Genomic DNA, 12432 nt, shown 5'->3' on the forward strand with positions numbered 1-12432 from the left:
TACTTAGAAAATTTTTGGGATATTCTATTATTATTATACCATGAAAATTAGGTAGTATTGATGATGAAAGAGTGTGATCATAAATACGACAGAATACGTAGAAAATTTTTGGGATATTCTATTATTATACCATGAAAATTACGTAGTATTGATGATGAAAGAGTGTGATCATAAATACGACAGAATACTTAGAAAATTTTTGGGATATTCTATTATTATAGCATGAAAATTAGGTTATATTGATGATGAAATATTTTTCATGTTGATCCTTGATTAGGAAACTAAATTTCTTTTCAACATTTTCTTTAGCTATTGTTCCTCTTCCTTTTTTGTTTATCTTGTTTCTTTTACTCCTTCACGTCTATTAGTTTCAACCATATCACCTAGCACATATATTTCTGATGAAATAAAGTGTTTTGATTCTTCGATTGGATTATCAACAAATGGTATCTTCTTCACAAATGAATTCTTCTCTAGTTTAATGAGAATAAAATATGACTTCTTGTTATGTATTATCTATGATTTCTTATTCTTTATCTACGATTTCTTATTCTTATTCTTTAGCCTTCTTTTTATGGCATGGAGCTTCCTCTGATTTTCCTCTCATTCTTGCATATGTGGTGGATATTTTGGATGGTTTATTGTTCTTTCTAAGGTGGTACGACTTTTACTACGAAAAATTGAATTAAACAGATTAATGGGTTTTTAATGGGTTTTTGAATAGTTGGAACAATTCTACCTCTAACAAAGATACTCCTATAATCTCTTTACTCATACATGCATCTTATTTACCATTATTTAATCTATGATGTATCTATATATATTTTTAGATACATTGAACTAATTTATCTCAGTAACTTCCTCAATAAAGATGCCAAAAATTTCAGGTAATTTGATTATTTTTAAATTCCTTTATTTAATTATCAATATGAACTCATAATATTATGAAGTATAAGCTCAACATTTTAAAGAATTAGTTATGCAAAAAGTGACTAAATGATAACATTATGTTTAATATAAACTTTCTACAAAAACTAATATGATCTATGATCTATAAATCACTTTTATATCATCCAGTACAATTTTTAACTATGCAGAATAATGATAGCTTGTATAATTATAATGAAAGAAATTTTCTAAACTAATAACCAAGTTTTAGTTAAATGTGTACTTATGTTTTATAGGGTTTTAAATTATGCTTTCTTTTGTGCATCTATCCATGGCTACTTCTATGGGAGGGGGATAATTCCACTCCTTCAATTAGATTTTCTTAACAGTTGATAGCAATGATGTATCGATTAAAGTTTTTTCCGAAGATCTTCTTCATTCACATCCTTTTGAAATCTTAGCTAGATGTAATGGAGATTCTGGTGAGTCATAGAAACCATTTTTTCGACCATTTTGAAGAAACAAAATTCAAAGGTATTTGCTACCAAAATCAATTGAATATCCAAAGTTTGAGGTTAGACCTAACAAGATTATAGAATGCGTTCAATATATGCAAGATCATGCTCTGATATTCAAGTTAATTAGACTATGACCCTTTGAACAACCCCTAATTAGTTGGATCAAGAATATATGGAACGTTAATGGAAAAATACATTTGGAGGTAGGAGAAAAAGGGTTCTTCATAGTAATTTTTTCCAACTTGGAAGAAAGAATGAGGGTTTTTGAAGGAGGGCCATACTTTTTAATAATGTGGGGCTCTTCATGTAAGTTTAGGAAGAGTGATATAATCCTGAGAAGGAATATTACCTTGCTTCCATAGCATGGGTTTGACTCTTTTATCTTCAAAGGAAATATTGGGAGGAAGAAATTCTTCAAGGAATTAACAATGGCAATGGTAGCTTTGTCAAAATTTCTAAGGAAACTAAGAGATGGAGATACACATCCTATGAAAGGATCTATATCTGTATGAAAACATCATAACCTCTTTCAACTTCAATAGATATTTATTGTCGAAATAGTTTTTTAAAACAAACACTCGGTTATGAAAATGTCCCATTTAAACGCAAGTGTAATAATAAATATAAAAACCTTTGTAATAAAAAATCCACTATTTTTTTTAACTCAGTGTTGTTGGTTTTTTAATACTATAACCTCCCTTGTATATTAACTTGATGAAGTTTCAATATTTGCAAGATGCAATCTCTAAATGACGTACAAACATACAAGATGAACACTAAAGAATGAGAGTGTAAGTTACATGAGGCACAATATGATCAAATAAAGAATGAAATAATGTGGTAATATAAGGACGAGGGTAGAGCAATGTTGTGAGGAGGCCAGTTAAATCTTCCTTATATTTCTTATTTGTATCATTTTTCTCTACGTAAGGTTTTAATGTAAAGTCATTTCATGCCATTTGCAAACATCGTGAAGTCATTCCATGCCATTTAATGTTTGTTAGTGGATAGGTTAGTTGTTGAAAAACGGAGTTTTAAATGCAGAGTTTTTACTTGAAATTTTTTAAATTACATATGATTGATTAATTTTTAATATATACAGTTTGAATTATTAATATTATTTAATAATTTTTATAATAAACCATTTATAAAATATGAAATATTTTTACATTGCGTATAATTAATAATTTTAAAAAGGGTTGCATGAGGAGGAGAGGTGTTTTATGATTCTGAGGAAAATAAAATTGTAGAGTATTTTAGAGTTTAGGATGTATCAGAAACAATTATGATAAAGTTTATGTTTTGTATTAGATGATTCAATTAGCCAAAAAAATTGGTAACTTTAGTCATTGTTTTGGGGGACTCCCTCGTTCTTACTCAAAATTTGATAAAGGTAAAAGTATTACTACAAAGAATTTGGAGATAAGTTGACGGGTTCTCCTCACTAACGTAGTCCCTCAATAAAGATTAGACTTATGTGCTAATAAAATTAAGGTTGAGAGACTTAAAAATCAATGGTCTAATCTCGCCTTCTCTTTTTTTTTTTTTGATCTGAATGGATTGGTATTACACAATTTTTTTTTTTTGATCTGAATGGATTGGTATTACACAATTATAAGGACTGCACTATCAATCAATTATAATATGACATGTAAATTCTATTTTTTGATAGGTTAGTTTTGTAAAATATAGACGTACAAGAACTTTTTTTTAATTATCTAGTTTAGAGTCCCTCTGGAAAAAATGTAGTTTTGTTGAATAACTATGACGAGGAAATTTTTCGAAGATATAGGGACACATGATGATTTGTTGCTATTAAGGAACACAATTTCATATTAACAAAAAATTCTCATTCGGATTAAAATAATAATAATAATAGCTATGGTTGTGGTTGTGAAAATGACAATGGCGAGTGAATGAAGTATTAGAGCCCGGAGGTGCTATGTTCAAATCCCTCTTATTCACCTTGTGTGTGCATAAAAAGGCCTAATTACAATCCTAGAGTTATGTTAGAATCCACCCATTTTACTTGAGTATAAGATAGAGTAGTTATCACTCCTCCAGTCACAAAAAAAAAATTGGTTTCATCCAATTTAATGAATAATTCATAAAAATGAAAATGATTTTTACCACTAAAAAATGAAGTGCACTCAATCTCCTAAAATGAAAGGTTGGTCACTTATTTTGTGTGGAACTTAATATTCATTATGTCATTAATTCAAATTTCATCCAGCGAAATCGAAATCGAGATTAAAAACTACTCGTAGAAATAAAAAACAATTCCTCGAAAAATTACGTAGTTCTGATAATAGTCTTACATAATTACATAATTCAGATAATAACGTTGAACAGGTAAGTAAATCAATTTATAATTGAACATCGAAACTAACAGCAATCTCAATTCAGATTAAATCAAGAAGGAGACATAAAGAAAAGAAAAACCAACCATAAACCTTTACCTCAAAAGGAAGGGTGTTCGAAAAATTTCCCAGTCAAGCTTTTTCATGTCATGGGTAATGTGAAAGTGAATTTGCAGGCCTGGGCTCACATCCCACTCGTGAATTTCGGAATACTATAAGCGCGGTCAACCTTAAAATGAACGGTGGCCGAACAATTTCATCGTCATGTCTTTAATGTGAAAGTGAATTTCCAGGTTTGAGCGCACATCTTAATTCATAGTTTGTGGGCGTTGAACTTGTGTTAATTATACATTTTGAAAATATTTTGGAATTTTACGATTAGGAGAGAAGTTAATTGCGTGAGCTTATCTTCTAACAATATGATTTCGAGATATTTCCGAAATCCATAAAGATTCCTGCTTGTGAGAGCTTTTCATCGCTGTTAAAGTTTCCAATTCCTGTGGGTGCCAACGGTCAATTGTAGCCTGGTCAAACTTGAAGTCTGAACCTACCATTCATAACGACCACTATTTTTTCTCACCCTTATCTGTACACTGCCAATCCGTGGTCTTTATGCACCGCCGAACCTTAATTTTCAACCTTAATTTTCTGACTTCCTTGCAGAACGCCAATTTCCCTGGTCATCTGAGAATTTGAAGGCAGCATGGTATTTCATACAAGATTGTTCCTCAGAGAACCTGGTCATCTGAGAATTTGAAGGCAGCATGGTATTTCATACAAGATTGTTCCTCAGAGAATCTTGAACGTTGGTTCTCAAGAATTTGTGTGTGGGAGCTTAAAATAAGATTGGAAAGAAAGAAAACGAGGAATATTTCCATGGCGATCATTCAGAGCAAGCTGAGGAACGTGAACGTGGTCTTGGTTTGTATCACATTGGTAGGATTAATCTACTTAGGGTTTTTGAAGGCCCAGAAAGAGTTCAATTATCCCTTTGCGTTAAGTTCGTTTTCGCGTAATTCTGAAGAACCCTTTAAAATGCCAGGGTCGTGTACCCAACCTACAAATCATCATGTAAGTCTGTAATCCCTCAAAATATTTATAAATTTATATTAGCTTAGATCCCTCTAGGGTTACGGTATTTATAAGGCTTGTCTGTATAACTGTGCAGAATAATTACAGTACTCCAGTATCCAGCGATATGGTGGAGCTTGAATTAATACTGTCGAAGGTTGCGAACTCAAACAGGACTGTTATAATCACGTTGCTTAACGCAGCATGGGCGCAAAATAATAGCATGCTCGATCTGTTCATGGAAAGTTTTCGAGTGGGCAACGGAACTGAACACTTGCTGCATAATCTTCTCATTGTTGCAGCGGATAACGAGGCACTACAGCGCTGCAGGGAGATGCACAAGTATTGTTATCTGATGAAGACAGAGGGTGTCGATTACACACCCGTGATGCCCCTTATGAGTCCAAATTACTTGAAGATGATGTGGAGAAGGGTGCGCTTCTTCGGCCAGGTGTTGGAGACGGGTTACAATTTCCTTTTCTCCGTAAGTGGATCTATCTTGCTCAATCATGGATTTTTAAAGAGGCAGAGCGATTTATTACTCATTTCGTAGATTTATGATGTCTTATAATCCTATCGATTTACAAGCTAAAGAGAGGTTTAAACTTTTTATAATTTCTAATAGCTTTTATTACTGATTTCATATTGATTTACAAGCTAAAGGCAGGTTTATATTTTTCATAATTTCTTCAAATGATTTTTTTGGTTTAAATTTCTTAGTAGAATATTTAACAAGTGTTATATAGTAGTAAGTTCTGTCGTTTAGTTTAATTATAGTTAAATTAGAGTAAACATATTGAATTCAAGCTAGTTTTAAGATTTAGAATTTAATTTTTGTTGTTTGGTAATTTGTACAATTTAAAAGTAAGGTTTTGATTTCAATGTTTGTGCAAATTTAGTTTTTAAAAACTATAATCTATTCATTCTAGTCAGGAGATTTTGTTTTGGTGTATTTGGGCAATTTCTACATATTTTCTGCACCTCATCATTGTTGAATTAACTCTGTTGGGTTGAACGAATGGTTGGAATCAAAGTAGCTAAAAAAGCTTGAACAGGTGCAAATCGTTGGATGGGATGATCGCAGACTAATTAAAGTTGCAAAGGTTTTGAAATATTTGATAGGATGTTCTTCATCTCCCCTTAATTATATCTAAGTTATATTAACAAAATAGAGTTTATAATAATTGGTATATTTTTCAATTGGTGTTTATAATAATTGGTATTTTTTTAATTGAAAAATAGTAATTTAAAATAAATGTAAGATTAGCCATTGAAATTGATATTTGTAACCCATGATGATTACCCTATATAAATTGCAACAAAGGTGTTGTCTCTTACTATGATGATGCGTATTCTCTTACCATGAGTGGCGGATCTTCATACATTCCCTAATGCCATCAATAAACACATTTTTTTTCCATCCACGTTACAATCAAAGAGCTACATTTAATGTCATTGTCCAAATATTGAATTTATTACATAATTAAATAACTACAATTAATTCCATGAAATTACTAAATGAAAATGTCGTGATTATGTTACATGCATACTATTATAAGTTTTAGGAATATAGTTAAGACTCCAAAGATTGCAAAATACAGGCAATCTTATTTTATTGATTGGATTTGGATTACCTCGAGAGTACAAGAAATATTTAGATTTTATTAATTGGATTTAAAAAAGCTTAGCGATTTCTTTAGGCATGTGAATTTGTCTTAAATATCACTGGCTAGAGATGCCAACATAGAACATTAGTAATGGACCTTTTAATTATTTTTGCAACCTCTCTTACCTTAAAAAAAATAATCTATCAAAAGCCATAATGGTTAGACACCGTGAGAGGACATTTATGATGGCCCATTTAATTATTCTTGTGGCTTCAGTCCTCCCTCCTGAACCTAATGCAATGAAATGACATATAATAGTTCTAGAATGAGAGGCCAAATGGAGTAGCATTTCAGTTTAGGTCGTGATGTATCAGTGACATACAATTCACAGTCCGGTAAGAAATATGGAAGGCAGTACCAAAATGGAAATGGTAGCATAAATATGGGAGAGATAAAACTAAGATTTAGTTAATGCAAATTTTAACAAGATTATCTCTGAAAATAGTTATTAAGCTTTAGAAAGCGAGAAAAAGTTAAAAACGTTTCAATCTTTCATGGTCAAACAATTGATGTCCAGTTTAATGATTTCATAAATTCCTAGCTACAACTTGAGCACTGGTACTCTTATGACAGTACATTACATTAATTTAAAGTAATCATTGTATAATAAGAATATAACCAATGAAATATAGGAAAAACAAAACAAAATTTTGTAAAAGATAAGTATATGTATTTTTTATAATGTATATTTTATAAAGTTTTAGTCAAATGACAAAGCAATTAGCATTCAATCCTCCTATCGAATGAGTAATACTGCCTGGGACAGGATAATAATAATATGTGCATTTAATTTCCAGCACATCAGCAATTTACTTCAATAATTAATGTTTCCAGATGTAATCCACATTGTCTGCCATGTCACATTTAACCCACTGGATGCCATAAACCAGCTTCCCCTCCTGTAAACCAAAAACGGACAAACATGTTTCCATTCACGGCACATAGAAGAAAAGGGTTCCATCTATATGTGGAGCACAACACTGGTTGAGTTGGAGATCATGCGCACGGCTCTCTGAACCTTGGCAAAATCGCCTCCGGGGACAATGGTTGGAGGGTGATAATTGATTCCGCACTTAAATCCTGGGGGACACCAGTCGACAAACTGGATGATTCTCTTTGTCTTAATCGTTGCAACTGCAACATTGACAATCAGAGATCATGTATTGAAACACAGAACTAAAAAACTTGCCTTCACGTGATGATTGAACATGTATTTACACATGACAGAGAAATTTCTGGAGTTTGATGGGGTGGTGGCTTCTTCAGGAAGCTTGCCTATTTGTCAATGAATTCTAGAAACTACACCTATAACATCTGCTGAATTCTAGATTAATCCAGTGGCTGTAATAATGGTGGGTAGTTGGAATTAATTCCTTCCAACACTTCCCATTAATTCCAACCATATAACAAATATATAAACCATTATAAACATATTCTTAATTGACATGCCTGCTGGTCTAAGTCTCAGCTAGGCTTACAATATAATCTTGATTTTCTACAACACATAACTTACTTCTACAAAACTCAAATTTTTCCTTCCCAAGAGGCTTAGTGAATATGTCAGCTACATTCTCATTTGTATTACAGTACATTAGAGAAATTTCTTTTGATTGGACATTTTCTCTTACAAAATGATATTGTGTGTCTATATGTTTTGACCTTGCATGACATACATGATTGTTCCCCAGTTTGATGGTGCTTTGATTGTCACATCTGATTACTGTAGGTTCTTGTTGACCTTCACCAACATCTTCAAGTATTCTTCTGAGCCATATAGCCTCACAGGTGCTACTACACAATGCTTTATATTCTGCTTCAGTTGATGACAAGGAAACTGTTGCCTGTTTCTTGCTGCTCCATGATATGGCTCCTGATCCTATGTTGAAGATGTATCCAGTGGTGGATTTCCTATCATCTGGATTTCCAGCCCAATCAGAATCAGAATGACCTGTCAATTCAACATTACAAACATTAGTATATTCAATATCAAAATTGATAGTTCCCTTTAAGTATCGAAGGACCCTTTTTGCAGCTATCCAATGGCTTTCATGAGGCTTAGCCATGAATTGACTAAGTATGCTTACTACATAAGCAATGTCTGGTCTGGTGGTAGTGAGATAATTCTGACTTCCCACTAATTGTCGATACAGTGTTCCATTCACCTCTTTTGTTCCATCATCACTTCTTAATTTGATATTTTGTTCCAATGGAGTACTCACTGCTTTACATTTATTCATATGAAATCTCTTTAGTACTTCATTTGTATATTTGTTTTGTGTGATTATGGTTCTTCCATCATTTCTCCATACTTCAAGACCTAGACAATAGTGCATTTCACCAAGATCCTTCATCTCGAATTCCTGTGATAACTTCATTTTTATATCTGTAATTAATTTATTAGCACTCCTTGTTATTATTAGATCATCAACATATATAGAAAGTAATACTATATCCCCATTTCTATCTATCTTGACATACAAATTAGGATCATTTTTACTCCTTTTAAATCCTTGCTAGAAAAAGAATTTGTCGATTTTCTCATACCAATATCTAGGGGCCTGTTTTAGTCCATATAAGGCCTTTTTTAACTTGCATACAAGATGTTCTTGACCCTTCTTTACAAATCCTTCTGGTTGAACAAGATAAATTTCTTCCTTTAAGTCACCATTTAGAAAAGCTGACTTTACATCCAATTGATGTAGTTTCCAATCATATTTAGTTTCGAATGCTATCATTATTCTGATTGTATTAATTTTTGCAACCGGAGCAAATGTATCTTCATAATCTATACCTTCTTTTTGTGAATAACCTTTTGCAACCAATCTTGCCTTATACTTGTCTATGCTACCATCTGCATTAAATTTTGTCTTGTACAACCATTTTGATCCTATGGGAACTTTATTTTCAGGTAATTCTGTTAATTCCCAAGTTTCATTTTTTATTATAGAGTCATACTCTTCTTTCATAGCTTCCATGCATTCTTTATGATTTTTGTCTTGTTCATAATTTAAGGGCTCAAAAACAGTCATTGCTTGAGACATTAAGGCATAATCTTTATACCTGATGGGGGCTTGAATCTGTCATGTTGTCCTTCATAGAGGTTCGTTACTTTGTGGAGTACCTTCTACTTTTCTTCTCTGTGGAGTGCCTTTATCACTTCTTTGTGGACTTTGATCCCTTGATGGGTCTTTTGCAATGTCCATGTGTGCTAGTTCTTGGGTTGATTCCACAACTTCTTCTTCCTTAAAGTTTTCATAAGAATACTGCCATGTATTATGTTCATCTTCATTTATTTGTTTATCTACATGCTCGTGAAATATAACATCACTACTTGCAAAGACCTTGTGAGTGCTTGGATCATACATTTTATATGTTTTTGATCAGTACAATATCCAATAAAGATACATTTGATGGCTTTGGCATCTAACTTTCTCCTATCCTCTTTAGGAATATGAGAAAAGGCCTTGCATCCAAATATACTTAAATGATTAACTTTAGGTTTAAAGCCATAAAATGCTTCAAATGGTGTTTTGTGCTCAAGATACTTAGTAGGGCTTCTATTTTTAAGATATACAGCTATATTAATGGCTTCAGCTCAAAAACTCTTAGAAAGTCCTTTACTTTTTATCATACTTCGAGCACATTCAACTAATGTTCTATTATTTCTTTCAGCTACTCCATTTTGTTGAGGTGTATGTGGCACTGTAAATTGTTGCATAATTCCATTTTGTTTGCAATATTTGATAAAAGCTCCTGAAGTGTATTCACCACCTTTATCTAATCGAAGAATTTTAATGTTCTCTCCTGTTTGCTTTTCAACCATATTCTTGAATTCTTTAAAGTATTCAAACACTTCACTTTTGTTTCTTATGAAGTATACCCAGGTGTATCTAGTGCTATCATCAATAAATATAAGGAAGTAATATGCTCCACCAAGTGACTTAGTTTTCATTGGACCACATACATCAGTATGCACCAGTTCAAGTATTCCACATTTTCTTCTATTTTCATGCACAGTAAATTCTTCCCTATGTTGTTTTCCTAGTGCACAACCTTCACATTCAAAGTGTTCACCCTTAATAATTGGAAGACCTTCTACCATCAATTTCCTTCGTAGTAACATTAGGTCATTATGATCTAAGTGCCCATACCTTTGATGCCAAAGCTCTATATTGACATGCCTGTTGATGCCAAATCTTGATGCCCATTTTTCATTACATCCAACTTGTATAAGCCTCCAACTCTCATTCCTTTTGCAACAAACTTGTAGTTGTCCTCCACATCCTTTACCAAACAATGTGATTTCACAAATTCGACTTTTAAATGTTGATCTGTGATAGTAGAGACTAATATTAAGTTCTTCTTTAATCCAGGAACATACATCACATTTTGAATTTATTTTTCTTGTCCATTAGGCATCATAACACTTATATTACCATATCCTTTAATTTCATGTGATCTATTATCTCCTAAATAGATGTGTCCTCCCTTATTAATCTCATGATAAGTATCAAACCAATCTCTTTTGCATGACATATGGATTGATGCACCAGAATCTATAAACCAAGCATTATCATCATCAGTTTTTGCTGATAAAGCAGCTTTGGACACAAACAATTTAAGATTGCTAACATCTTGATTAATTGCTTCATCTCTATCAACATAATTTCCTGAATGCCTTCTTTGTTTAAATTGATCAGACCTCCTTTTCATGCAATTCTTAGCAAAATGACCAGGTTTTCCATAGTAATAACACACATCATCTCTACTTGATTTGGCATTTGTCCTTGGAAAAGGGGTACTTTGAAATGATTTTACCTGTGGCTTTTTGCCTTTATTTTTCTCCCACTATTTACCTTTGAAGGACTTCTTCCCTTTGGCCATCAATGCTAAATCTGAATTAAGCGAATTTTGTTTAATGCATCTTCTCCATTCTTCTTCCTACATAAGTATACCTGCCAATTCATCAAAAGTAGGAGCCTTCTCTCTAGCTGAAAGACCAGTTATAAACATTTGATATTCATCAAGCATTCCACTTAATGTCACAGTAACCAAGTCTGTACTAGATACTGATTCACCAATGTCACCTAGTTTATCCTTTAGATCTTTAATTATAGAAATGAAATCACTAACACTTTCGTTTTCTTCCATCTTAATTGAAAGAAGCTTACTCTTCAAATACAATATTAGATTTGTAGTCTTCGTCTCATACAATTTTTTGAGAGTGTCCCATGTCTCCTTGGATGTTTTGCACTCTCTAATGTGTGGAATAATGTTGTCCTTAACCGTCATCTGCAAAAGCACATTTTCTTTGTTTTCCCGTCGCTCCCAATCTTGAATTGCAGCATCTGTGGCTTGAGGGTACATTGGCTTAACTTCAGCTCCAGACACAATCGCCCATGTATTGTTGCCTTCTATCAAAGTCTGCAACTTAAACTTCCAATTTGCATAATTTTCACCATCTAACTTGTTAGAGTCAGATATATAAGATTCAGCCAATATATTAGCCATTGTTACTTATTTTCACCTTACCAATCACCAAAAAATTACTAATTTTTATAAATTCTCAAAAAAAAAAAATTATCCAATATATGGTTGCCTTTCCTTCTTCCTTTTATTCTTTTCACGACACCATTTACATAAAAGTTTACAAAAAAGACATAACCTTAAAACTCTTTGTAAGTGATGACCTTCATATGATCTATTCCATGTTTAGATTTGCAACATGTAAGAATTGTTCCAATCGGCTACATGTGAAGTAAATGTTGAACATTAGAGAACATCCTACACCATCCCTATATGCATCGTTCTCTTTTTGTGCAAAGGCATATATTGTCATATAATCCAATTATATAGAAACGCCTATTCAAACGTGCTATTTATTAGTTCACTGGCTCCAACTAAGATTTGTTTAGTGATTTCTTTGAA

The 12432-nt window shown here is 32.5% G+C and overlaps 1 protein-coding gene across 1 annotated transcript in view; it reads left to right on the forward strand.

The window, feature by feature from the left end:
* Window positions 1-4386: 4386 nt before the first annotated feature.
* Window positions 4387-12432, forward strand: part of LOC149226724 (uncharacterized protein At4g15970-like) — a 32835-nt gene continuing 24789 nt past the window's right edge. The window contains exons 1-2 of the mRNA XM_089375358.1: window positions 4387-4837; window positions 4935-5321. Coding sequence (XP_089231484.1) covers window positions 4643-4837; window positions 4935-5321 — 582 coding nt within the window. The 5' untranslated portion in view covers window positions 4387-4642. The remainder of the gene's footprint in view (window positions 4838-4934; window positions 5322-12432) is intronic.

This window comes from Pinus tabuliformis, chromosome J, assembly GCF_031772625.1.
Source record: "Pinus tabuliformis cultivar Carrire ecotype Pingquan chromosome J, CPIR1, whole genome shotgun sequence".
NCBI lineage: Eukaryota > Viridiplantae > Streptophyta > Pinopsida > Pinales > Pinaceae > Pinus > Pinus tabuliformis.